This window comes from Scyliorhinus torazame, chromosome 9, assembly GCF_047496885.1.
Source record: "Scyliorhinus torazame isolate Kashiwa2021f chromosome 9, sScyTor2.1, whole genome shotgun sequence".
Taxonomy (NCBI): Eukaryota; Metazoa; Chordata; class Chondrichthyes; order Carcharhiniformes; family Scyliorhinidae; genus Scyliorhinus; species Scyliorhinus torazame.
In genome coordinates this window covers 207,503,667-207,530,519 of record NC_092715.1, presented here as the reverse complement: position 1 = coordinate 207,530,519, position 26,853 = coordinate 207,503,667, and the positions used below count along the sequence as shown (strand labels likewise).

General features: G+C 44.2%; 1 protein-coding gene across 3 annotated transcripts in view; it reads left to right on the top strand.

Annotated features, from left to right (window-relative positions):
• LOC140429706 (poly [ADP-ribose] polymerase tankyrase-1) overlaps positions 1-26,853 on the top strand; it is a 204,039-nt gene that overhangs the window by 27,579 nt on the left and 149,607 nt on the right. For all 3 annotated transcript variants that reach the window (XM_072517034.1, XM_072517033.1, XM_072517032.1), the window contains exon 3: positions 2,447-2,542. In XM_072517034.1, coding sequence (XP_072373135.1) covers positions 2,447-2,542 — 96 coding nt within the window. The remainder of the gene's footprint in view (positions 1-2,446; positions 2,543-26,853) is intronic.

Here is a 26,853-nt window from a genome sequence, read left to right as displayed (position 1 = left end):
TAAAGAATTCTGTGTCTTGTCCTGGATGGTGTCTAGTTTCTTGAGTGCTGCAATATTCCAGGCAAGTGCAGACTTTTCCATTCCATTCTTGATTTGTGCCTTGTAGATGGTTGGTAGATTTTGGGTAGCCCAGGGATGAGTTGCATGCTGCAGAATTTCAAGCCTCTGACATGCTATTGTAGCATGGTATTTATATGGCTGATCCAGTTCTCTTTCTGGTCCCCGGCAACCCACAGTGTTATTTTAACTCAAATGAATGCCTGCCTATCCACTCTATCCATGTCTCTCAATCTTGTAAACCTCTATCGGGTCGCCCCCAACGCCGCTGTTCTAATGAAAACAGTCCGATTCCTTTTATTTCTGGAGCAATTCACCTCATGATTAACCTACACTCCTACTTTCTCCTTGTGGGCAGCATGGTAGCATTGTGGTTAGCACTATGGCTTCACAGCCCCAGGGTCCCAGTTTCGATTCCAGGCTTGGGCCACTGTCTATGCGGAGTTTGCACGTTCTCTCTGCGTGGGTTTCCTCCGGGTGCTCCGGTTTCCTCCCACAAGCCATGAAAGATGGCTTGTTAGGTAATTTGGACATTCTGAATTGTAGAGGGATCTAAGAGGCAAGGTTGCTGCAGCCTAAGCCCGTTTATTACAACAAATATCAGGTAACTCACCTGATGAAGGAGCTGCGCTCCGAAAGCTAGTGATTCGAAACAAACCTGTTGGATTTTAACTTGGAGTGGTAAGGTTTCTAACTGTGCCCACATTATTTTTGTTATTGGACTTCCTTCAATTTTTAAAAAGTAATATGAAAGGTGTAGTGGATAGGTGGCAACTGAAGTGAGAAATGTGAAGAACAAAACTTCCAGGCCATAACAAACATATAATTAAAGCTAAAATTCTGGAAATACTGAGCAGGTGCGGCTGCACCTGTGTAGAGAAATGGAGTTAACGTTTCAGGTCGATATGACCTTTCATCAAAACTGGTCATCAGAAAGGTCATAAGTGCGATCATAGCTTTTGTAAAACCGTGTATATGAACTGTTCTGCCTGTTGCCTACGACAGTGTAATAAAACAAAATAAAATTCAGCAGTGGACCATAATTATAAAGGAGACATAAAACAATTGTAAAGTTATACATACACTGTTTAAAAGTTACAATACTTTAGACGTTGACCATAAATGGAAATTGAGTACTTCTGTAGATAAAATAGAGTTTGACATTCATAGTGGCTTTGCAATGGAAGTTAGTACTATCTCAGCAGCAGTCAATTTTAAAATGTGCTCATCTGTTTGGAAATCTATCTGATATCTCATCTGTTGACCATATTGAACTTATTTAGCTTGTCTATAATGAAAAACCTTGAAGGCTGACATATTTTCTACATCTGTACTTTGGTATTTAGGTGTGGATTTAAGAAAAGATTAAGGTAGTAGATTGCATTGGCAGAGGGATACATTACAAACGCAGAGATTCAATCATGTATGATTCTCACTTGGAAGTATTGTGTATTAATAGTTGGAAAGGTATTCCTTTTGCAAGGCCCAAATGAAGAAAGCCCAAGTTTGTTTTCTCTTTGGGCTAAATGAAACTTCTCGGCGACCTTGATGAAGATTTCTAGACTAAAAACACATTGAAACTGGGTTGTACTGGGTATTATTCGTGACATTTGGCCTTAAGATAACTGGTTAACTACAATAACTTGTGCAAATTTGTCATTTTAATAGTGTAGAATGCAAGTTGGGGAAAACCAAATAATATACTACCAAAACGACTCACCAATTTGATGGGATTGTAATGTTTGGGTTTGCAGAATTTAATAGAAATTATGAACATATTCTTCAAATCAAACTCCATTCCAAAAACTATCACCTAGACTATAATAATTAGGCATACATGAACTGTGAATGAGGTTAAATCCTCAATTGAGTGTTGTGGAACAGAGATTTGTGTTCAAGTGCCCATTCACTGCATTATTGTAATATTTATGCCCATTACCATTTAACTAGATGACTGCAGGCTGTAAGGATATTATATTTTCCAATGTTTTGTAGATTTTGTTTTCATACACGAGTAAGCTTTGGAAGGATTTTAGTCTGTCCATGTTATTGCATAAACCTAGGTTAACAGATATATATTGGATGGTTGAATTAATGACTGAACATATTAAAACAGAATATTTTACGAATGCTGGCAGATACATTTACTGCTGGATACACTGCCTCTGAAAACTCGGACAATGCAGTGTGTCCATGAATGTTTTATATTATCAAGGCCATATCCCAATTGATCAATCTTTGATTTGTTTTTCTGACTACAGTAAGCTTTTGCTGCAGTGCAAGTTCGATGCAATGTATTACTATTCATTCACCATGCCTAGAAGAACCTCACCAGTTAGCAGGGTTTGTGTTCCTGAGATGAGTTACTGTTCCTGTTTTCCATGTACAGTTCTTCTGCAGCATGGAGCTGATCCCAATATTCGGAACACCGATGGAAAGACAGCACAAGACTTGGCAGATCCTTCAGCAAAAGCTGTACTGACAGGTAAGATGGATTTGATCTTGCCAATATGCCTTTGCTGTGTTCCTGTACTGTCCTTTCTCCCATCATATCCCCTCCCCAAAGATAGATCTTGCTGCTTTAATTACACTAGTGTCAACAACTTGGAAGCTATTATCCTATTCTTAGTAACAAAGTCAGCAGTAAATATTAATTGCTATGGTCTAATTGGTATGGATTGCTTTTTGAATAGTGTAGCATTGGTAAGAAATGCCATTTGTTATTCAATGCATTTTATTTTCCAAAGGCAAAATATATTTTTTTATGCCAATCGTCGGAAGACTTTTGCTCTTGAGCTAGATTTTCTCTTTATTTTTCTATAGTGTAAAGCTAATTAAAACACAAACGTGATAAGTCCAAGCATAGTCCTCCATTCTGAGATCATAGCTGTACCTGAACCATATTTATCTACCTTTGATCTGTATCCCTTGATACCCTTGCCTAATAAAGTGCTTTCCATTTCTGTCTTGATAATGTCAATTGATTTAGCATCTATAGTTTTTGCAGAAGTGTGTTCCTGATTTTCACTATATCCGTGTGAAAAGGTTTCTGATTTCACTTGTAAATGGCTAAGTTCTAATTTTAAGATTATGTCCCCTTGTTCTAGATCAGGAAATAGTTTCTCTCGCCACACTTTTTAATATCTTTTATCATTGACTCGATCATCTCTCAACCTTCTACACTTAAAAGAATGTAAACCAAGTTTATTTGTGATAATTGACAAAAGAACCAGAGGTGACTTGAAATGATGGAAGCAGATTCAATAATAACTCAACAGAGAATTGGATGGAGTGACGCAGTTCGATTCGACCCATGGTCACTATCCGTGTGGAGTTTGCACATTCTCCCCGTGTATGCATGGTCTCAACCCCACAACCCAAAGATGTGCAGGGTCAGTGGATTGACCACGTTAAATTGCCTCTTAATTGGAAAAATAAAACAAAAACCAGGGAATTGGATAAATTCTTGAAGGAGAAAAGATTGTAGAGCTATAGGAAAAGGGCAAGGGAACGGGAGCAATTGGATAACTCTTTCAAAAAGTCGGCACAGGCAAAGGGGTCTGAATAACCTTAACAAGAAAAGAAGACCAGCGTGTTCACCTTGTCTTTCTAGGCAACCTCAGATTTCTGGTGTTATCCTTGTAATAGTTTTTCTACTATCTCCAGTTATTCCTTTTCCAATACGGCAACCAGAAATATAGACAGTATTCAAAGTGTCATATGACTAAGGTTTGATACCATTAGCTTATCGATGATTCAATTCTATCCCTCTGGAAACAAACCATAATGTTTGGTGTGCTTTCTTTAAGATATTAATGTGTCTCGATCTTTAGTGATTTATGCACTTGTATTTCTCTAGCCATTTAAATTCTTTCCCAAGTAAATATGTAATTGCCTTTTTTTAAGGATTTCACACTCGTGTGGTGAAAATTATTTGCCAATTATATGCCCATTTTGCAAACTTATTCTAAACTTATACTCTTATAATTTATCCCCTAAAGCCAGTGATAGGCAACCTAAGCAAGTGAGTGGGATGCATGAGTGGCCCTCTTTCAGCTCAGTGGGCTGCAAGATTGAATTTCTGGCATGTTCATTAATGTTCGGAATAAGACCAATGAGCTGACAGCACAAATAGAGACAAATGGGTATGGTTTGGTGGGGATTACTGAAACATGGTTGCAGGAGGACCAGAACTGGGAGTTGAATGTCCAAGGGTACTCCGTATTCCCAAAAGATAGACAGGATGGAACAGGGGAAGTTGCTTTATTGGTTAAAGATGGTATCAAGGATGTATTAAGAAATGATATTGGCATTAAGGGCCAAAATGTTGAATCGATCTGGGTGGAAGAAGGCACAAACTCCTTTGTAGGAGTAATTTACTGGCCCCCGACCAAAACTTCCAAAGTGGGGCAGAGTATAAACCAAGAAATAATGAGGGCTTGTGAGAAGGGTACAATGGTAATCATGGATAATTTTAATATGCATAGTGACTGGATTAATCAAATTGACAAGGGTAGCCTCGAGGGAAATTTCATAGAGTGTATGAAAAATTGTTTCTTAGAGCAATATGTTATGGAGCCAACAAGGGAGAAGGCTATTTTAGAGTTACTATTATGTAATGAAGAAGATTTGATAAATAGTCTTGTCATTCAGGATCCCCTTGGGGGCAGCACGTTAGCATAGTGGTTGGCACTGCTGCCTCACGGTGCTGAGGACCCGAGTTCGATCCCGGCCCTGGGTCACTGTCCATGTGGAGTTTGCACATTCTCCCTGTGTTTGCGTGGGTCTCACCCCAACAACCTAAAGATGGAAGGTGGATTGGCCACGCTAAATTGCCCCTTAATTGGAAACAAAGAAGAATTGGGCACTTCCAATTTAATTTAAAAAAGGATTCACTTGTGGAAGGAGTGATGACGGCATGCTAGAATTTCAAATTCAGATTGAGTGAGAGAAGACAGAGTGCTATATTGGAGTTTTGGCGTTGGACAGAGGTAATGATACAGACCTGAGCGAAGAGTTGGTCCAAGTCAAATGGGGACAGATAATTGAGGGCAGAACAGTTCAGGAACAATGGTGGATGTTCAGGGAGATATTAAATAACACTTGATTAAAGTACATTCATGAGAGGAAGCGGAATTGTAAAAGGGTGAAAAACGTTCCAAGAAGAAGGTATAGAGGCAAAAACTAGGGCATAACATAATGCAAAAGCTAATGGTAAGCTGGAGGATTGGGAGAACTTTAAGGTTCAGCAAAAGGCTACTAAAAATAAAATCAAAAGAGCTAAGGTGAACTATGAAAGGAAAGTAGCAGAAAACATAAACACGGATACCAAAAGCATCTATAAGTAGAAAAAAGGAAGAGAATAGCTAAATTAAATGTTGACCTGTTAGAGGACGTTACTGGTGAAGTAATAATGGGGAACACCAAGATGGTGGAGGCACTGAACTAATATTTTGCCTCTGTCTTCACAGTAGAAGATAATTTAAAAATTCCAAAAACTACATTAATGCAGAGGAGCTTGGTGCAATAACCATCACCAGGGAGACGGTATTGAATAAACTAATGGGATTAAGGGCAGATAAGTCTCCAGGATCTGATGGCCTGTACCCTAGGGTATTAAGGGAGATGGCAGCAGAGATGGTGGATGCATTGGTTATGCTATTTCTTACTCCCTGGATTCTAAAGGGTCCCGGTGGATTGGAAACGCGTTGTAGCGCCCCATTCAAAAAGGAAGAGAGGCAAAAAAGTAGGGAACTATAAACCGGTTAGCTTGACCTCTGTGGTGGGGAAGTTGCTGGAATCAATCATTAAGGAGGAGATGACTGAACATTTGGAAAGACAAAGCTCAATCCACCATTGTCAGCATGGTTTTTTAAAAATAAATTTAGAGTACCCAATTCATATTTTCCAATTAAGGGGCAATTTAGCGTTGCCAATCCACTTACCCTGCACATCTTTGGGTTGTGGGGGCTAAACCAAGCAAACACAGGGAAAATGTGCAAACTCCACACGGATAGTGACCCAGAGCCAGGATCGAACCTGGACCTCGGCGCAGTGAGGCAGCAATGCTAATCACTGCGCCACCATGCTGCCCCATCAGCATAGGGATAAGTCATGCTTGACAAACTTACTTGAGCTCTTTGAGGACGTAAACAGCAAGGTGGATAATGGGGAACCTGTGGATGTGGTATATCTGGACTTGATAAGGCACTGCATAAAAGACTGATCCAGCAGAGACAGCCTCTGGGCAGAGGCACCGAGCAGGGTCAACGTGACCGCTACATGCGCAAGGCTCAGCTTGATCCAGTTTAAGGTGGTGCACCGGGCGCACATGACAACGGCCCGGATGAGTAGATTTTTTGGGTTGGAAGACAAGTGTGTCAGGTGTGCGGGTGGACCAGCGAACCATGTCCACATGTTCTGGGCATGCCCAAAAATTAGGGGATATTGGCAGGGGTTCGTGGCTGTCATGTCCAGGGTATTAAAGACAAGTGTGGAAATTAGTCCAGGGGTAGCAATCTTTGGGGTGTTGGAAGACCCGGGCGTGCAGGAGGAGAGAGAGGCAAATGTTCTGGCCTTTTCCTCCTTGGTAGCCCGGCGACGGATATTACTGGCTTGGAGGGAGTCTAGGCCTCCGAAGTCAGAGACCTGGTTAACCGACATGGCGAGCTTTCTCGGCCTGGAAAAGATCAAGTTTGCCTTGAGAGGGTCGGTGTCAATGTTCGCCCGGAGGTGGCAACCATTCATTGACTTCTTTGTGGAGAATTAATTGTCAGTGGGGGGGGGTTAGGGTAGTATAGAGTAGGGGGTTAAATAGGCGGGCCTTGGAGGGACAGATGTCAGCGGTTGCTTTTTGATTACTGTTCTTTGTACTCTATTTTTGTACTGTGATTGTTTGTTATGCCAAAAATACCTCATTAAAAATTGTTTGTTTAAGAAAAAAAGACTGATCCAGCGGGTGAGATCTCGGGGAATTGGGGGTAGAGTACTAGATTGGGTTGAGGAATGGCTGACTGACAGGAAGCAGATGGTCGGGATAAATAGGTCCTTCTCTGGCTGGCGAACTGTAACTAGCAGGGTGCCGCAGGGTTCAGTCCTTGGACCTCAGCTGTTTACAATTTATGTAAATGATCTGCAAGCAGGGACAGACTGTAACTTAGCAAAATTTGCCAATGATACTAAAATAGGTGGGAAGGCCGTGAAGAGGAGATAAACATGTTACAGACGGATATAGATAGGCTAGGAGTTTAGGCCAAAATTTGGCAGATGGAGTTCAATGTGGATACGAGTGAAGTTATCCATTTTGATCGAAAAAATAGAAAGCCAAATTATTATCTAAATGGAAAGCAGATTCAAGATGCGTCTGGGCAGAGTGATCTGGGTGACTTTGTTCATGAATCGCAGAAAGTAAGTATACAGGTACAGCTTGTAATTAAAAGGCAAATGGAATGCGAGCCTTTATTGTCAAAGGACTGGAGTATAAAAGTAGAGAAGTGTTGTTGCAATTGTACAGGTGTCGGTGAGACCACATCTGGAGTACTGTGTCCAGTTTCGGTTTCCTTATTTGAGGAATGATGTGGTGGCATTGGAGGCTTCACCAGATTGATTCCGGGGATGAAAGGGTTGATGTTTGAGGAGCGATTAAACAGTTTGGGAGTGTACTCGCTGGAGTTTAGAAGGATGGGAGCGGATCTGATCGAGGTATATGAAATACTAAATGGGATTGATAAAGTAAACGTAGACCAAATGTTCCCCCTTGTGGGGCAATCTCGAACGAGAGTTCACAGATATAAGTTGAGAAGCGGTAGATTTAGAACTTGAGATGAGGACAAACTACTTCTTGCAGAGGGTAGTGAATTTGGGAAATTCGTTGCCCCATAGTGGGTTGGAATCTGAGTCATTAAAAGGTTTCAAGATAGAGATAGATATATTTCTGATAAAAACAGGTTAAAGTGATATGGGCAACAGATGGAGAGGTGGATTTGATACCAGGAAGAGATCAGCCTTGACCTAATTGAATAGCGGAGCAGGCTCGAAAGGCTGAATTGCCTACTTCTGCCCATAATTCCTATGTTCATAACTATGATCCTTGAATAAGATTGAATACATTTAATATACACTGGATATGTCATAAGTTAAGAAAATATTAAAATTATTCATAAATTAATAGAATCATCACTAACTGCGCTGGAATGTGGCGACTAGGGGCTTTTCACAGTAACTTCATTTGAAGCCTACTTGTGACAATAAGCGATTTTCATTTCATTCATTTCCAACTGCCAAGTGATAAAGACAAAATAAACATTTACACTTGATTGGAAGCAGAGGGAGTGTACAGCTCTCACAATCAGTGTTGTGTGCAATCAGCACGCACCTCATTCACGTGCCCTTGCTTTATGTATGTACCACTTCAGTCATACTGGTAGAAAAAAAGTTACGCAGATGGAAACCAGCGGAAGGTGGCAACTCTTTGCATGGGCAACGGTCAACCAAATGTTTTGGGGGCTGCCCTTGGAACCCTGATGGGTTGCTTTTGGTGCAGTACTCCAGGCCGCAGGTATGCCCACCACTGCTTTAAGCCCTGGTATTTTGGGGAATCCACACTATACCCACTCCCAAGGCCAGTATATCTTTTCTGATGTGTGTCCAAAAATGACCGTGTGCTCCCTGATCCTCCCCTCTTCCCCCTCTAATCCTGGGGTCAAAATATTTCTGTTTTGAAATCTCCTCTTGCGATTTTCTTTTTGATTTTCAGGGGCTCCATTTTCATTCTCATAACATCATTAGATGATGCAACCATGTTCTAACGTTGCCTTCTGTATTTGTGTTGGCAAATGAGGCAGTTGGAACTCTCCCAGCAACAGAATTAGAATGATTCGTCAATCTCCTCATCATCATTAAACTTAAAACCACAACACACAGGAAAACTATTAATTTCCTGGATACGACAGTATTTAAATTGGCAAGTGAAAACAACCGGCATAAGTTAGCACCAAAAGTTTTTTTTCAGAACAACTGACAGAATAAGAGGGCACACAATGAAAAAGGGCTAATTAACAATCTTGTAAAAATACTTTTAGAGATGAGTGGCCATAATATGATGGAAGTTTACATGTTTAAAAATTAGGTAATTCAATCTGAAGCCAGGGTACTAAATTTGGACGAAGGAAATTTTGAAGATATGAGGGGGAAATTGTCTGAGGTGGATTGAATGATGATACTCAGAAAATGGACAGCCTTTAAAGAATTATAGCTTAGTTTACAACAATTATACATTCCTTCAAGGCCCAGAAACCCAAAAAGAAAAGTCAGCCAACCATAGCTAACAAAAGAAGTTAACAATTGTATAAGATTAAAAGAAAAGGCCTATTAAGTTGCCAGAGATAGTAGTAAAGCTGACGATTTGGAGGATTTTACAATACAGCAAAGAAGGACCAAGAAACTGATAAAGGGAGAGTAAAATGTGAATGTAAACTAGCAAAAAACATGAAAAATGGGCTGCAAAATCTTCTATAGGTATGTAAAATGAAATGTTTGACAAAGACAAATGTGGGTTCATTGCAGGCCGAGTCAGGAGAATTTATAGCGGGGAAGAGGCAGAGAAGCTAAATGATTACTTTGTGTCTGTTTTCACCGAGGGAAATACAAAAAATCTCCCAGAATTAGAGATCCAAGGGACTGTAGAGAATGAGGGATTGAGGGAAATTAGTAAGAAGGTTGCATTGGAAAAATTAATGGGACTGATGGTTGATAAGCCCTGGGACCTGAAATTCTACATCCTAGAGTATTCAAAGAGATAGCTGTGGAGATAGTTGATGCATTGGTAAGAATTTTGCAAAATTCTGTAGATTCTGAACATTTCCTACAGATTGGAAGGTAGCAAATGTCACCCGCTATTTAAGAAGGGAGAGTGAAAACCGGGAACTAGAGACCTGTGAGCCATACATCAATAGTAGGGAAATTGCTGGAATCTGTAATGAAGGATTGATAAATGGAAACTTCGATAACACTGATCTGATTGGACATAGTCAACATGGATTTATGAATGGAAATTCTAACAGGTGGACCTGTTCGAGTTTTATTGAGACAAATAGAATTGATGGAGGTGAATCGGTGACCATAGTATACTTGGATTTTCAGAAGGCTTTTGACACAGTCCCTCACAGGAAGTTGGTTAGCACGTGAGAAAAGAGGTATATATTGGCATGGGTGAAGGATTGGTTAACCGTCAGAAAACGGAGGGCAGGAACAAATGAGTTATTCTCAAGTTGGCAGGCTATGACTAATGGGGTACATTTAGAGTTTCCAATTCATTTTTTCCAATTAAGGGGCAATTTAGCATGTTCAATCCACCTCCCCTGCACATCTTTGGGTTGTGGGGGCGAAACCCACGCAAACACGGAGAGAATGTGCAAACTCCACACGGACAGTGACCCAGAGCCGGGATTGAACCTGGGACCTCGGCGCTGTGAGACTGCAGTGCTACCATTGCGGGCGGGGAGTGCAACAAAGACTCACAGGACTTGTCCTATGAAGAGAGATTGGGGAACTGAACTTGTGTTCTGTAGAGTTTTGAAGAATGTGAGGTGATCTCATTGAAACTTACAAAATATTTAAAGAGCTGGAAGAGTAAATGCAGGTAAAATGTTTCCCCTGGTTGGGGAGTCTAGACCCAGAGGAGACAATTTCAAAATAAGGAGGAAACCACTTAAGAGCGAGAATGAGAATTTATTTTACCCAGAAGGTTGTGAGTCTTTGGAATTGGAGGGTTGTGAGTCTTTGGAAATTTCTACGTTAGAAGGTATGGAAGCTGAGTCATTGAGTATGTTTAAGGCAGAGATCTACAGATTTTTAAATACCAGTGTCATGAAGGGATATGGAGATTGTGTGCGGAATAAGGCATTGGAGTGGATAATTAGCCATGATTGAATGGCAGAGTAGGCTCAACGGGCTGAATATCCTACTCCCATGTACCATCCCCCTGAACATGCCTTCCTTTAATTGCATATGCACAAAGCTGGAAGATTTTAACCAAGCAGTTATTACCCTCTTTAGTGCATCCCAAATCTCGATCTCTGTTTTAAATTCAACAATTGATCTAGCATTGATATTGATTTGGTTTCAGTTACTGTTTGCAGAACCAATTCCAATCTTCCACCATCCTTTTGTGTGTGGAAGCGTTTCCAAATTCCTGAAAGATCTGATTCTAACCTTTTGGTTATGTCGCCTAGAACTAGACTTAAAGTAAATTAATTAATCTCATTTACGTTTCGTTACGACCTCATAACATTTCCTTCATTACAACAATGACAATACTTGCAAAGTATTTAATTGACTAAAGCATTTAGGGATGTCCAAAGGTCATAGAAAGCACTATTAAAATGCAAGTTGTTCATTAATATGAGTGTATGCAAAATGATTGCATTGGTTAACCGTCAGAAAATGGAGGGCAGAAACAAATGGGTCATTCTCAAGTTGACAGGCTATGTCTAATGGGGTACACGAGGATCAGTACTTGGACCTCAGCTGTTTACAGCGTATATCAATGTGCGGAACGAAAGAGAAAATGCTGGAAAATCTCAACAGGTCTGGCAGCATCTGTAGGGAGAGAAAAGAGCTAACGTTTCAATGTGCGGAACGGTGGCACAATGGTAAACATTGCCATCTCACTGGGCGCTCCCCCGTTCCCAACCGCAATGGTAGCACTGCAGTCTCACAGCGCCGAGGTCCCAGGTTCGATCCTGGCTCTGGGTCACTGTCCGTGTGGAGTTTGCACATTCTCCCCGTGTTTGCGTGGGTTTCGCCCCCCACAACCCAAAGATGTGCAGGGGAGGTGGATTGAACATGCTAAATTGCCCCTTAATTGGAAAAAATGAATTGGGTACTCTAAATGTATTTTTTTTAAAAAGCATCGCCATCTCACAGCGCCAGGGACCCTGGTTCAATTCCCACCTTGGGTGACTGTGGATTTTGAACATTCGTCCGTGGGTTTCCTCCGGGCTCTCCAGTTTCCTCCCACAGTCCAAAGATGTGCACATCAGGTGGATTGGCAATGATCAATGAGTGGGGCTGCAGGGACAGCACCTGGGGGTAGGCCTAGGTACGATGCTCTTTTGGAGGGTTTGTGCAGACTTGATGGGCTGAATAGCTTCCTTTTCCACTGTAGTGATTTTATAGATATTTGGCTCTTAACGCAGTCCCTTCACCTCAAGTAATTCACAGTAAATGAAAAGCTTTCAGGTGTATTAACACAGTTCTTTTTCATGAAATAAAACTGTTCAGATTAAATTAACAAAGCAACACTGTTTAGTATGATGGCATACACTACACATTTTCGTCACATTCTATGTTTTCCTGGCTCACAGTTCAATTTCCTCTGTTCACCGGTTTAAAAATTTTCTCTTACTCTAGTGTCCTCTTGTCCAACTTGAGCCCCCGTCTCTCTTTCTCCTCCCCAAAACTGCTACGGATCTGTGGATCAACGAATCCTGCCCCCCCTCGTGGTCTCCCTGTTCCCTCTCACCCCTCCACCCCCAGCACCTGCGGTCTCACTGACCCACCTCAACCCCCAGTGGCCTACCTGTCTCCTCTACCCCTCCACCGCCCGCTTCCCCCACCATTACCTTTCCCGCGACCCCCATGTCCTGCCTCCCCCATTCGTGGACTCTATGTCCCAGCCCCCAACCCCAACCTCACGGCCTTGCAGTCCCGCACCACCGTTGTGCTCTCCCTGCCCCAGTCCCCCTCCGCGGCGGTCTCTCATCCTCTCCCTGCCCACACCGCCCTTCCACCTTGCATATTTCCCCCGCCCCCGCCAGCTTCCCCGCCCGCTCCCCCGTCCCCGCCCGCTCCCCCGTCCCAGCCCTGTGAGGATGAACGGTTTTCTTAAAAGTAAGAGATGGCCAGATACTCGGTAGGCAGTTTACCTGTTGGATAGGATCTCGCAACAGAATCTGTTCGACTCGACAGAGCTGCTCAGGAGCGTCCAGGGCAGGACAGAGCAATGTTAGTGTTCACTCTGCAAACAGCTCCAAGGCTGCTGGTTAACAGCCTATAAAGAAGAAAATTAACTCGGGAACAAAGCAGTATAAAGATGATTTCTTAAGAAATGGTTTTGTCCTTCATGAGACCTACATGTGCAAGGTTGGATTTTTGTATTCGTAAAGATGAAGACAGCACAAAGAAACTGGCTGAAGCCTGCAGCTGATATGCGCATTGTCCTCTTCTCCTTTGCACCTTATTCAACTGAGATCATGAGGACCAAGCAGGTTCCCCTTTTACATTAAAGTTTTTTAAAATAATTTATAGAGTGCCCAATTCTTTTTTTCCAATTAAGGTCCCTTTTTAGCGTGGCCAATTCACCTACCCTGCACATCTTTGAGTTGTGGGGACAAGACCCTTGCAAACACTGGGAGAATGAGCAAACTCCATACGGATTGTGACTCAGAGCTGGGATCAAACTTGGGAGCTCGGTGCCGTGAGGTAGCAGTGTGCTGTGCCACTGTGCCACCATGCTGCCTCCTTTCACATTAAAGGTAAGCAAACGTGGCGTTTGTCACAAAAGTAGGCCGAAAAGTGGGGGTCCTGGGAAAAAAAGTTTGAAAAAATACTGCTCTAGGCCACAGGGTGAAGTTTAATCGTATAATTGGTCGTAGAATCTGTGCTCCAGGTGAGACATTAATTAGGTGCAGAGGTGGATAATTGGTGAGCAAACTGAAACAGGAATACAAATCAGTACTGGGGAGATGAGAATTATTAAATTTATAGCGTAACTAGCATAACTCCATATAATTACTGATAATTGTTGAATGATTAAATTTGATGCATAATTTTTAAAATATATTTATTTAAAATTTTCATAAACAAGAGACTGACAAGCAAAAGCACATATTAACTTAACCCCAAACTAAACTAAACCCCCTAACAGCTGACTGTGACCAGCTCCTTAAAAAAGGTAATAAATGGCTGCTATCTTAGGTAGAAAGCTTCAACCAACCCTCTAATGATGTGCTTAACATTCTCGAAAGATAAGAAAATCATGAGGTCACCCAATCAAGCCAAGTCACTAGGTGGGATAGGAGATCTCCACCCACGCTGAACTTGTCTCTGGGCTATCGGTGAGTGAAGGCAAGGACATCCGCCTTCATCCCCGTCTGAAGCGCCGGTGGGTCTGATACCCCCAAATGGCCACAAGCGGACATGGATCCAAATGAACATTGAGTATCTCCGACATGGTGTTGAAGAAAGAGGCCCAAAAGCTTACCAACGTCGGACAAGACTAGACGATATGTGTGGTCAGCTGGCACCCGAGAACAAAACTCACACTAGTCATTCATCCCAGAGAAAAATCCACTCATCCTCGCTTTAGTCAGATGCACCCTGTGCACCACCTTGAATTGGATCAGACTTAGCCGAGCCCATGAATACATGGAGTTGACCCTGTGAAGGGCCTTACTCCATATTATTCATCCAGAATGGGACCTAACTCACCCTCTCTTTTCGCCCTCACCTCACTCAATGGAACTGACTCCGCTGAGAAGAAATGGCCATATATGCCTGAAATAGTTCCCCCAATCAGACCCTGCGTAAGATGAAATCCTCTTCAACAGGGACGAGGATGATGCCAAGGGAAAGGAGGGAAAAGCCTTGTGCAAAAAATTACACATCTGAAAAGACTGGAATCAGGCAATTGTAATTTCTTTGCCAGCCCCATAAAACTGGCAAACCTCCCCTACACAACCAGGTCTCCAAACCCCTCTCTCTCTTTCCCCGCAGACTTAAATGTAGAGTTTAAACATGGTGGCAGGAAAAGGTGGTTTGCAGGTGGGGCAAGAGAGGACAGGGAACAGAGCTTAAAATGCTGCCTGAACTGCTTCCAAATTCTCAGGATTGATACCACTACTGGATTCAGGGAAAATCTTACCACCGAGAAAGGCAACGATGTGGTTGCTATTGGCCCCCCCCCCCCGCCCCCCCCCCCCCCCCCCCCCAACCAGTCCTCGCCCTTGCCTTTGGATACAACCACACCCAAATAAAAGCAAGGCAAACACAAACTACTAAAATCTACTTCTAACACACAGGAACAGGGACTCTAAGCTTATTATCTAATAGACTACTATAATAAGCTGCATTCAACCCTTCAACACCGCTCACATTAGCAAGCATTTAGACTAGCTGGGAAGCTCCGAACTAGAGTGACGACAAATGGTTACATACCACAAAAAGCTAAAACCATTGTGCTCCAACAGGGAGCTGTATATTTTTCTAACAATCAGAACTGAATCCCACGTAAAACTCAACCCCAAACCTACGCCCAACTAAAAATTCAACCCCAACAAGAACAGGAAAATGCAAAAATAAACATGGAACCTCAACAATTCAACCTGCCCGTCCTCAACACCCATATAACTCAGTCACACCATGCCCAACCCATGTTTTTTAATAAAGGAGCCTGTCTCTCCCAGCGCATAAAATAAATAGTCCTTTCCCTCAAAGATTACTCTTCGCTAAACCCCACCAAATCAGACTCCAATTTTGTACAGGGTGGCCTTGGTTTTGTTGAACGCAGCCCCTTTCTTCGCCAGCTCTGGTCTCATGTCTTGGTAAAACCTGATGACGTAGCCTTCCCATTTGAAGTCATGATGCTTCCTTGCCCATCTCAGAACTTGCTGTTTCCCTTTGAAACTATGGTACTTCACTATTACCACACGTGGTGCCTCCTCAGGAAGAGGCCTCAGCCGGAGTATACAGTGCGCTCAGTACAACTCCGGAGGGCGCGTGAATCCATCCTCCCTCACCATCTTCCTGAACATCTCTGCAAAGTATTCCATGGGCATTGGGCCTTCCACCCTCTCTGGCAGCCCCACAATTTGAACATTTTGCTCCGGGACCGATTCTCTAAATCATTTCCATTGGCCGTCAGCGATTTCTTCGCTTCAGCCATCAAAGACATCTCCGCTTCCAGTGAGGCAATCTGACCACTATGCCTAGAAAGGGTCACTTCCATGTCCTTTATTGTAGCTCCATGGGCTTTCACAGTTTTGTTGGTCTTCTCCAGAACCACTAGGATGTGGACTCCATTGATTTCCGGAGGTCCTCCGACACAACCCGCAAGAGTTTATTGAATTCTTTGCCAAGGTACTTGAAAGCACCTCTGCCATTGGTTGAGTGGTCGGAGCCCCAGAAGCTACCTCCGCTATTTTAACTGCCGACGAGCTCTGAGAGGCCTCCGATTCTGTCTACAAACCTCTACTGTCTGCCTTTTTCCCCCTGACATTTCTGGGCATTTCACTTATATAGGATCCTTATCCCATTTATTATGTGGGTTTTCAGAAGAAAATATTCCCTGAAAATAAGAGAAAAGGATAAAAAGTGCAGTACTCTAGTGGGAGCCACATGGTGCACGCCTTCCCCCTACATTACGCCACCGGAAGTCGCAAAGCATAATTTGTTAAATACAAACAAGGATGGCAGGGCAGGTGACATTTTGCTGGTGTAACATTTGGGGGCTGGTGGATACTTTCGTGATCCAGGGTAAGTACATTTGCAAGAAGTGTCTGCAGCTTGAGGGATTTCACCTATGAATAGTATATAATTTGGAATGCAAGCTTCAAATATTGCAATATATCAAGGAAGGGGATAACTATCTATACAATTTGTTCCAGGAGGCAGTTACACCCCTTGGGAAGGTACTTAGATTTGTTCTTGGTCAGGGACTGGAGGGTATGACTGTAAGAGAGGCAGGTATGGGGGATCCAAAAGGTAGCAATGGAGGAACCTCATTCCTTGCAATTGTCCAGCAATTATGAGGCTCTTAACAGCTTGTCTGAAGGAAGGATGAGTGAACTGACCATGGCACAATGGTGCAGGGAATCATTCAAGTGGGGGGGAGTAAAAAGGGATGCAGTGGCAATGGGGGCAGCATATATGGGGAACAGCCCGCAGGGCGAGTCCCAAAGTCTGGATTGTTTGCCTTGTTCCAGGGTAAAGGACATCTCGGCTTTTGAAGGACCTGGAATGGGAGGGGTACCACAGGCATAAGTACAACTAAGAAAGAGGTTCCACTGAGAATTATGAGCAATAAGGGCTTAATTAAAGAGCAGTACCACAAAAGTAGTAATCTCAGAATTACTACCAGAGCTACGATCAAATTGCATAGGATAAACAAGGTCAGAGAGAGTTGAATGCATGGCTCAAAGATTGGTGCAGGCGAAATGGGCTTTGATTTGTGAGTCACTGGCAGCAGTACTGAGCAAAGAAGGAGTTGTATTATTGAGTTGCCTTCACCTGATCATTTTTTTTGTAGAAAGCCTGCCTTTTCATCAACAGCACCACCTTCCCCACCCCTTCACAGCTGAAGACACTCGCTCCACCTGTGAGCAGCTGAAGCTCCCCGCCCCTCATTCAACAACAGCACCCCGTAGATTTTTACTCTGGTGTCATACAAAATCTGAGGCATTTAAATGTGATCACGTCAGGTAAACGTTTGGGAAGCACAGTCAAAGAGTGTATTTGGGACAGTTTCTTGTGTTCTGGAACTGGCCCAGGGCCCAATGATGTGTAATGAGACAGGATTAATAAATTATCCTATAGTGAAGGATCCCCTAGGGAAGAGTAATCATAGCATAATAAAATTTAGCATTCAGTTTAAAGATGAGAAATTTGGGTCAGAAACTAAATAAAGACAATTATACAGGTTCGGAGGCAGGGTTAGCTAGAGTGGTCTTGGGAAACGGGTTAAAAGGTAAGGCAGTAGAGGAGCAATGGCAGACATGTAAGGAGATATTTCATAACTCAACAAAGATGTATTCCATTGAGAAAGAAAGGCTCTACAAAAAGGATGCACCATCCATGGGCTAACTAAGGAAATTAAGGATTGTATCAAATTGAAAGAAAATATGTTCAATGTTGAAAAGATAAGTACAGTAAGAAGTCTTACAACACAGGTTAAAGTTCAACAGGTTTGTTTCGAATCACTAGCTTTCGGAGCACAGCATCTTGAGGAAGGAGCAGCGCTCCGAAAGCTAGTGTTTGAAACAAACCTGTTGGACTTTAACCTGGTGTTGTAAGACTTCTTACTGTGCTCACCCCAATCCAACGCCGGCATCTCCACATCATGGAAAAGATAAGTGGTAGACAAGAAGACTGGAAACATTTCAGAAAGCAGCAAAGGACAAAATGAGGGAGAAATTAGAGTATGGGAGAAAGTAATAAATATAAAAACAGCCAGTAAAGCTTCAAGTATATAAAAAGGAAAAATATAGCTACCATGAGCATTGATGCTTTAGAGGATCATACTGAGGAATTAATTATGGGAAACGCAAAAATGACAGAAGATTTGAACAAGTATTCCTTCACAGTGGAAGGTGAAAAATATCCAAAGAATTGAAGAAAAGCTTGGGAAGAAGAGAGAAAGGAACTTTAAACAATCACGATCACTTTAGAAAGAGTACTAGGAAAACTAATGGCACTAGTGGCTGACAATTCCCTGGACCTGATGGCCTGCATCCTGATGTCTTAAAGGAAGTTGCTGCAGAGATAATGAATGCATTTGCTCTAATCTTCCAAAATTTCCCACCATTCTGGAAAATCCCAGCAGATTTGAAATGTTAACACAGTGTTGAAGAAAGGAGAGATAGAAAACGGGAAACCGTAGGCTAGTTAGCCTACCATCTGGTTAGCACAGTGGGCTAAACAGCTGGCTTATAATGCAGAACAAGGCCAGCAGCGCGGGTTCAATTCCTGTACCGGCCTCCCCGAACAGGCGCCGGAATGTGGCGGCTAAGGGCTTTTCACAGTAACTCCTTGAAGCGTACTTGTGACAAAGTGATGATGGTTATTATTATCTGTCATTGGTGAATGTTAAAATCCATTATCGAGCAGGTAAAGCACAACATTTAAAGGATTGCAATACAGTCAGGTACAGTCCACATGATTTTGAGAGAGTGAAATTATTTGACAAATTTCAGTTCTTTGTGGATGAAATAAACAGGGTGGACCTGGTTCGCTCCTGGTGGGGGGGGAGGCTGGACGAGGGATTTCGGGGTGGATGCGGACAGGGATCGAGAGATTTGGGGATCTCTTTATTGATGACGGTTTCCCGAGCCTGGAGGAGGAGTTTGAGGACTGGAGGATTGCAAATGTTACCTTGCTTACAGAGTTTCTGCTCTGTCTCTTTTGAGCACTCCACTTTGCCCTCTAAGTTGCAATTGTATTGCGCCAAAGTTGATTCACCTGTCCACACAATAACTCAAAAGCACTTCACTCCCCACTCTTAATTGCCTGAGCTATTTCCATGTCTTTCTCAAGGAAAATCTTATGTTTATGTTATTCCGGCCACAAACTAATCTGTCTCGCAGCATGTCACTCAGCAATGATCCAAAAACGGGTTCTAGTCATAGATTATCATAGAATTTACAGTACAGAAGGAGGCCATTCGGCCCATCGAGTCTGCACCGGCTCTTGGAAAGTGCACCCCACCCAAGGTCAACACCTCCACCCTATCCCCATAAACCAGTAACCCCACCCAACACGAAGGGCAATTATGGACACTAAGGGCAATTTATCATGGCCAATCCACCTAACCCGCACATCTTTGGACTGTGGGAAGAAACCGGAGCACCCGGAGTAAACCCACGCACACACGGGGAGGATGTGCAGACTCCGCACAGACAGTGACCCAAGCCGGGAATCGAACCTGGGACCCTGGAGCTGTGAAGCAATTGTGCTAATCACTATGCTACCGTGCTGCCCTAGTCTCGTGGGACGAGTTTGGTTACATAAAATAAGACTGAATTGGCTAGAGATCTTTGGTGTAACTGATGGTAGTTTACAAGAAGCTTAAAAAAAAAACCCCCAAGGTCTTCCAAAATGAATTAGGCAGAATTTGGGTGGTCAAGGCTAAAATCTACATAAATTTGGATGCTATCCCTCCCAAATTTAATCTAGCTCGCCCAGTGCCATACATCTTATATCAAAAGATTGAGGCAGAATTTAAGCGTTTGTAAAATTTAGGAGTCATAAGGCCAGTACAGTTTTCTGAATGGACTTCCCCAATGTACAGTTGTGAGGACTACAAATTGACTATCAATCGAGCAGCCAAGCTGGACAAGTTTCCAATTTCAAAGATTGAGGATCTTTATACAAAGCTTGCGAGAGACCTAAAGTATAAAATACTAGACATGAGCCATGCCTATCAACACTTAGAATTGGATGAGAATTCGAGAATTTGTAACGACTAACACCCACAAGGGTTTGTTTCGGTGCACCAGGGTACTCTTTAGTGCACTATATTTCAGCACAACACGGAAAGTTTATTGCAAGATATACAAAAAAATATGATGGTTTAGTCATAGGAGCTTCCCAAGAAGAGCATTTGGCAAGCTTCAAGGAGGTGCTTCAGAGATTCAAAGAGGGTGCGACTTAAAAAAGAAAAGTGTACCTTTCAGACCCACAAGGTCACTTACCTTGGATTTAAAGTTGACGTCAAGGGGCTACACCAGCACCTAAGAACGTGTCAGAACTGAAACCTTTTTTGGGGCATGGTTAATTACTACAGCCAGTTTATACCAAGTCCCTCTACATTACTGGCACCAATAAATCTACTTTAAAGAAATATCAACGTTGATATTGGAGCAAGCCTCAAAAAGAAGGCGTTGAGAAAGTCAAACTTGCCTTAATCTTAAGATTTGCTCGTCCATTTCGACCCAAAGAGAGCGATAATCTTAATGAGCGATGCTTTGCCCTGGGGCAGTATTTTCTCATGGAAAGAAAGATGGCGAAGAATGGCCCGTGCTTTTGCATCACGAGCCTTAACTGATGCGAGAGAAAATACTCCCAAATTGAGAAAGAGGGCTTAGCCATCATTTACGGGATTAAAAATTGCACCAGTATGTGTACGGATGTCACTTTGTGATCATCACTGATCAGAGGCCACTATTAGGGTTATTTCGCAAGGACAAGCCTATTCCTCCTGTTGCATCAGCCAGAGTCCAGCGGTCGACTTTACATCTTGTAGCTTACTACTACATGTTCCAACACAGACCAAGTGCCTAAATTTCAAACGCAGATGCCCTGAGCCGCCTTCCACTGCCTCAAACCATGTCACCACTCACAGTACCACAAGAAATAGTGTTAACCCTCAACTTCTTGGAGATGCTGCTGCTATTGACGAAGCAAATTCGGACTTGGGACTCGGAAAGACCCAGCAATGTTCAACGTCCTCCATGGATGGCACCTGGACAAGTCAGACCAATTCAAGCTGTTTCAGCTCCGCAAAGGTGATGTGAGGATGGAATGTTACTATGGGGATCTAGAGTCATGGTTCCAGGTCCAGCGAGAGGAACAGCTGCAGGAATTACACAATGCTCACCCAGGTCGGACCAAATTTAAATTGTTATATTTGGTAGCCAGGCATTGATAAGTATATTGAAATTCTAGTCAGGCATGATTTATGCCAATCGCAACAAACATTGCCTCCTTTGGCTCACTTGCACCCAGAGTGGCCTGACTGACCTTGGGCACGGGTACATGTGGATTTTGCAGGCCCTTTTAATTATTGTTGATGCCTATTCCAAGTGGCTCTCATGAAATGAGAACAACAACATCATCTGCAACAATTGAAAAACTATTACAAATCTTCACTACACTTGGCCAGCTGCAAACTTTAGGCTCCGATAATGGTACTGCCTTTACCGAGGCAGGGTTTCAGCATTTTCAGCAAACTATTGGAATAAAACATGAGTGCATGGTGCCTTATCACCCAGTCTCGAATGGCTTTGCAGAAAGAACTATCCAGATATTCAAGTCAGCAAAGCTATCCAGATATTCAAGTCATTGTTGAAAAACTGCTGGCCACACCTTTACGATTGAAGCTTGTTAGATTTCTCCTGAGTTATAGGATGACAACGCACGTTACTATGGGCGCATTCTTCGCAGAGTTACTAATGGGAGACGACTCCGGATCAGACATCATCTAGTGTTCCTCAATTTAGTGCGGGAGGTGGAGGTGAAACCAGGTACCATGATTCTGTTAACGGTGATGGATCCTTCGAGGTGAATGACTTGGTATTCGTCCAGAACTTTAAGCTTGACCCAGCCTGGGTCTCCTAGACGATCATAACAAATCAGGCCTTGTGTCTTACCTGGGTGACCTCTAAGGAAGTAAAGTAAGGAAACATGTAGACCACATAAGTAAGAAAGAAAATAACATGCTACAAGCAGAGCAGACTCTAATCAGTGGCGAGTTTCCCCCTTGATTCCCATTGACTTCAATTTTGCTCGGGCTTCTTGATGTCAAATACTTTGTCAAGGGCAATCACTCTCACCTCATCTCTGGAATCCAGCTCTTTGGTCCCTATTTAGGCCAAGACAAGTGGTCTGGTGAAACCCAAAGAGAACATAATAAGCATGTTATTTTTTTCTTACAGTATATTTTTTATGGTGTTCCCTCAAAGGTGAACACTGGTTCATAATTCTCTGTCATTATATTTTTTTATAAAACATTTTATTGAAGTATTTGTGATTTTTTAACAGAAGAAATCATGTACATGAAAATATAAACATAGTGCAAAGGCCATCTTCCTCCCTCACAGGTCCCACCTTTCATAGAATTTACAGTGCAGAAGGAGGCCATTCGGCCCATCGAGTCTGCACCGGCTCTTGGAAAGAGCACCCTACCCAAGCCCACACCTCCACCCCATAACCCAGTAACCCCACCCAACACTATCACTAAGGGGCAATTTATCATGGCCAATCCACCTAACCTGCACATCTTTGGACTGTGGGAGGAAACTGGAGCACCCGGAGTAAACCCACGCACACACGGGGAGGATGTGCAGACTCCGCACAGACAGTGACCCAAGCCGAGAATCGAACCTGGGACCCTGGAGCTGTGAAGCAATTGTGCTATCCACAATGCTACCGTGCTGCCCCGTTTCTTGCACACTAATCTAAGCTAACCCCCCCCCCCTCTCTGCTGACGGTAAATTTTCTCTAAAGAAGTCGGCGAACGGCTGCCACCTCCGGACGAATCCTGACATTGACCCTCTCAGGGTGAACTTGATTTTCTCCAGACCGAGAAAGCTAGCCATGTCAGTGAGCCAGGTCTCTGACTTCGGGGGCTTTGAGCCCTTCCCAGCTAATAATATCCGTCTCCAGACTACCAGAACGTCTGCCTCTTAATCCTCCTGGACTCCCGGATCATCCGACACTCCGAAAATCGCCAGCTCTGGACTCAGTGCCACCCTTGTTTTTAACACCTTGGACATATGACATCCGCAAACCCCTGCCAGAATCCCCTAAGCTTCGGGCATGCCCAGAACATATGAACATAGTTTGCTGGTCCTCCTGCACACCTGTCCTCTATCCCAAAGAACCAGCTCATCCGGGCACTGTCATGTGTGCGTCGTGAACTACCTTAAATTGTATCAGGCTGAGCCTGGCGCATGACGACGCGTTGACTCTACTCAACGCATCTGCCCAGAGACCAGCCTCTATGTCTGCTCCTAACTCCCCATCCCATTTGTGTTTCAGTTCCTCGGTCTGCGTTTCCTTTGACCCCATGAGTTCTTTATAGATGTCCGAAACCTTCCCCTCTCCCACCCATACTCTGGAAACTACCCTGTCCTGTATTCCCTTGGGGGTAGGAGCGGGAAGGTTGAGACCTGCCTGCGTAGGAAGTCCCGTGCCTGCAGGTACCTAAACCCATTCCCTCCCGTCAATTCAAATTTCTTCTCCAACTCTCTCAGGATGGGAAAGCTCCCCTGTATGAACCGATCTCCCATCCTCTCAATGCCTGCTCCTTGCCATCTCCGAAACCCTCCAACCAGCCTGCTCCGGGGCCAACCGATGATTATTGCAGATTGGAGACCAAACTGCACACGTTTCCCACACGTTTCCTCCATTCCCCCCAGACTCTCAGGGCCTCCACCACCACGGGGCTGGTGGAGTACCATGCCGGCAGGAATGGCAGAGGCGCCGTTACCAATGCCCCCAAACCCGTGCCCTTAGATGATGCCACCTCTACTCGCTCTCCTCTCTCTCTCTCTCTCTCTCTCTCTCTCTCTCTCTCTCTCTCTCTCTCTCTCTCCCCCCCCCCCCACCACCCACTTCCTAATCATGGCTATATTTGCCACCCAATAGTAATTGCTAACCCCCCCCCCCCCCCCCCTACGCTTCAGCATCCCCTTTTTTACTCGCAGGGTCTTGCCCGCCCACCATACAAAGCCAGAAGTCACCTTGTTTACCCGTTTAAAAAAGGCCCGTGGAATAAAGATGAGGAGACACTGCAAAACAAACGGGAATCTCGGGAGGACCATCATTTTCACTGTCTGCACCCTCCCATCCAGTGACAATCGGAGCACGTCCCTTCGGAAATCTTCCTTTATTTGGTCCACCAGTAGGGTCAAATTTAGCTTATGTAGCCATTCCCATTCCCGTGCCACCTGGATGCCTAGATACCGAAAGTTTCCCCCTACCACTCTAAATTGCAACTCCCCCCAGTTGCCTCTCCTGCCCCATTGCCTGGATCGCGAAGATCTCACTTTTCCCCATGTTCAATTTATAACCCGAAATCCGGCCAAATTCCCCCAGAATCCTCATAATTTCTCACATCCCCTCTAGTGGGTCAGAAACATAGGAGCAGACCATCTGCGTATAGCGAGACTCTGTGTTCCTCCCCGAACCAGCCCCTTGAGGCTCTCAGCGTAATTGCCAGCGGTTCTGTGGCCAACGCAAACAGCAGTGGGGAAAGGGGATATCCCTACCTCATCCCCCGGTGCAGCCTAAAATAGCCCGATGTCAATCTGTCCATCCGTACACTTGCCACAGGCGCCTGATACAGCAGCCTAACCCAGTCGATGAAGCCCCATCCAAACCCAAACCGCCCCAACAGATCGGTCCATTCCACCTGGTCAAAGGCCTTCTCTGTGTCCATTGCGACAACTACCACTACGTCCCTAGCCTCTGGGGCATCATGATCATATTCAACAGTCTTCTAACGTTGGCCGCCAACTGCCTGCCCATAACAAATCCCGTCTGGTCCTCCCCAATCTCATCCGGCAAGCAGTCTTCTATCCTTGATGACAAGATTTTGGCCAACAGTTTGGTGTCAACATTTAATAAGGAGATCGGTCTGCAGGACCTGCATAACTCCGGGTCCTTCTGTCGCTTCAGGATCAATGAGATAGTAGCCTGTGACATTGTTGGGGGAAGCCCCCCTATCTCCCTTGCCTCATTAAATGTCCTCATTAGCAGCGGCCCCAGCATCCCAGAGAACCTTTTATAAAACTCCACTGGGTACCCATCCGGTCCCGGGACTTTACCCGACTGCATGGCCTTCAACCCTTCTGCTATTTCTTCAATCCCAATCGGGGCCCCCAGCCCTTCTACCAGCCCTTCCTCCACCTTCGGGAACCTCAGCCCCCCTAAGAATTGCCTCATCCCTTCCGGCCCAGCTGGGGGTTCCAACTCCGAGAGCCTGATATAAACTCCTTGAATGCCCTCTTAACCCCTGCTGAATCTCCAACCAATGTCTCTGTCATTCACTTTCCCAATCTCCCTGGCTGCCTCTCTCTTTCTGAGCTGCTGCGCAAGCATTCTGCTGGCATTCTCTCCATACTCATATATCGCCCCCCTCGCCTTTCTCAGCTGCTCCATCGCCTTCCTTGTAGTTAACAAGCCAAACTCCGCCTGTAGCCTCCGTCATTCCCTTAAAAGCCCTGCCTCTGGAGTCTCCGCATATCTCCTGTTGACCTGAAGTATTTCCCCCTGTCAGTCAATCCGTCTCTGCTCTATCTACCTTCTCCCTGTGGGCCCGTATCGAAATCAGCTCCCCTCTGACCTTCGCCTTCAGCACCTCCCAGACCATTGCTGCGAGACCTCCCCCGTGTCATTAACTTCCAGATAGTTCTGGATGCATTTCCTCACCCGCCCGCACACCTCCTCATCCACTAACAGTCCGACATCCAATCTCCAATGTGGGCGCTGGCCACACTCCTTGCTCATCCGTATGTCCACCCAGTGCGGGGCATGATCCGAGACCATGATCGCTGAGTACTCCGTGTCCACTACCCCCGTCAGTAAAGCCCTGTTCAAGATGAAAATGTCGATCCGGGAGTACTCTTTATGTACATGTGAGTAGAAAGAGAGCTCCTTCACTCTCGGCCGCCCAAACCCCCATGGGTCCACTTCCCCCAAGTAACCGCACAGTAAAAACAGCCCCATTCAACAAGCATAACATCTGTTCACCCCTGTATGGGTCCGGGTTTACAGAACCCCAAAGTGTTTCATGGAGTTCAACCGACCCACAGCTTTTAATAGATTGTGGTGTGGGAAGCACACGGCGTACTCTCCAGGTGTGATACAGCACTTATGGACAAATGGTTTTTAAAACAAAACAATGTTTATTCTATGAACTCAAGTTAACCTTTTGAAAACAAACATTGAATATCTTAACACCCATTACTTCAAAGATAACCCCAAAAGACTACAACACTAAATAATCGTTCAAACTGTTCCTTTAAACATCCAAAAGACATCAAACCTTCAAAAACAGACATGAGGTTACATTCAATATATTTTTAGTCTTTGGATTTGCAGACATCAACAGACCAGCTCTGTGTTTCTTCCTGCAGCTCTCAGCAAAACACACAGACACTCCCAGTAGCCTTCTCAAACTGAAACCAAAAAGCAGAAATGAGCTCAGCTCCCGCCCCCACCCTCTGACAGCACTTCAGTAATATGATCAGCTCCATTTCTTAAAGGTACATTGCTTAAGCATCCACTTCTTAAAGGTGC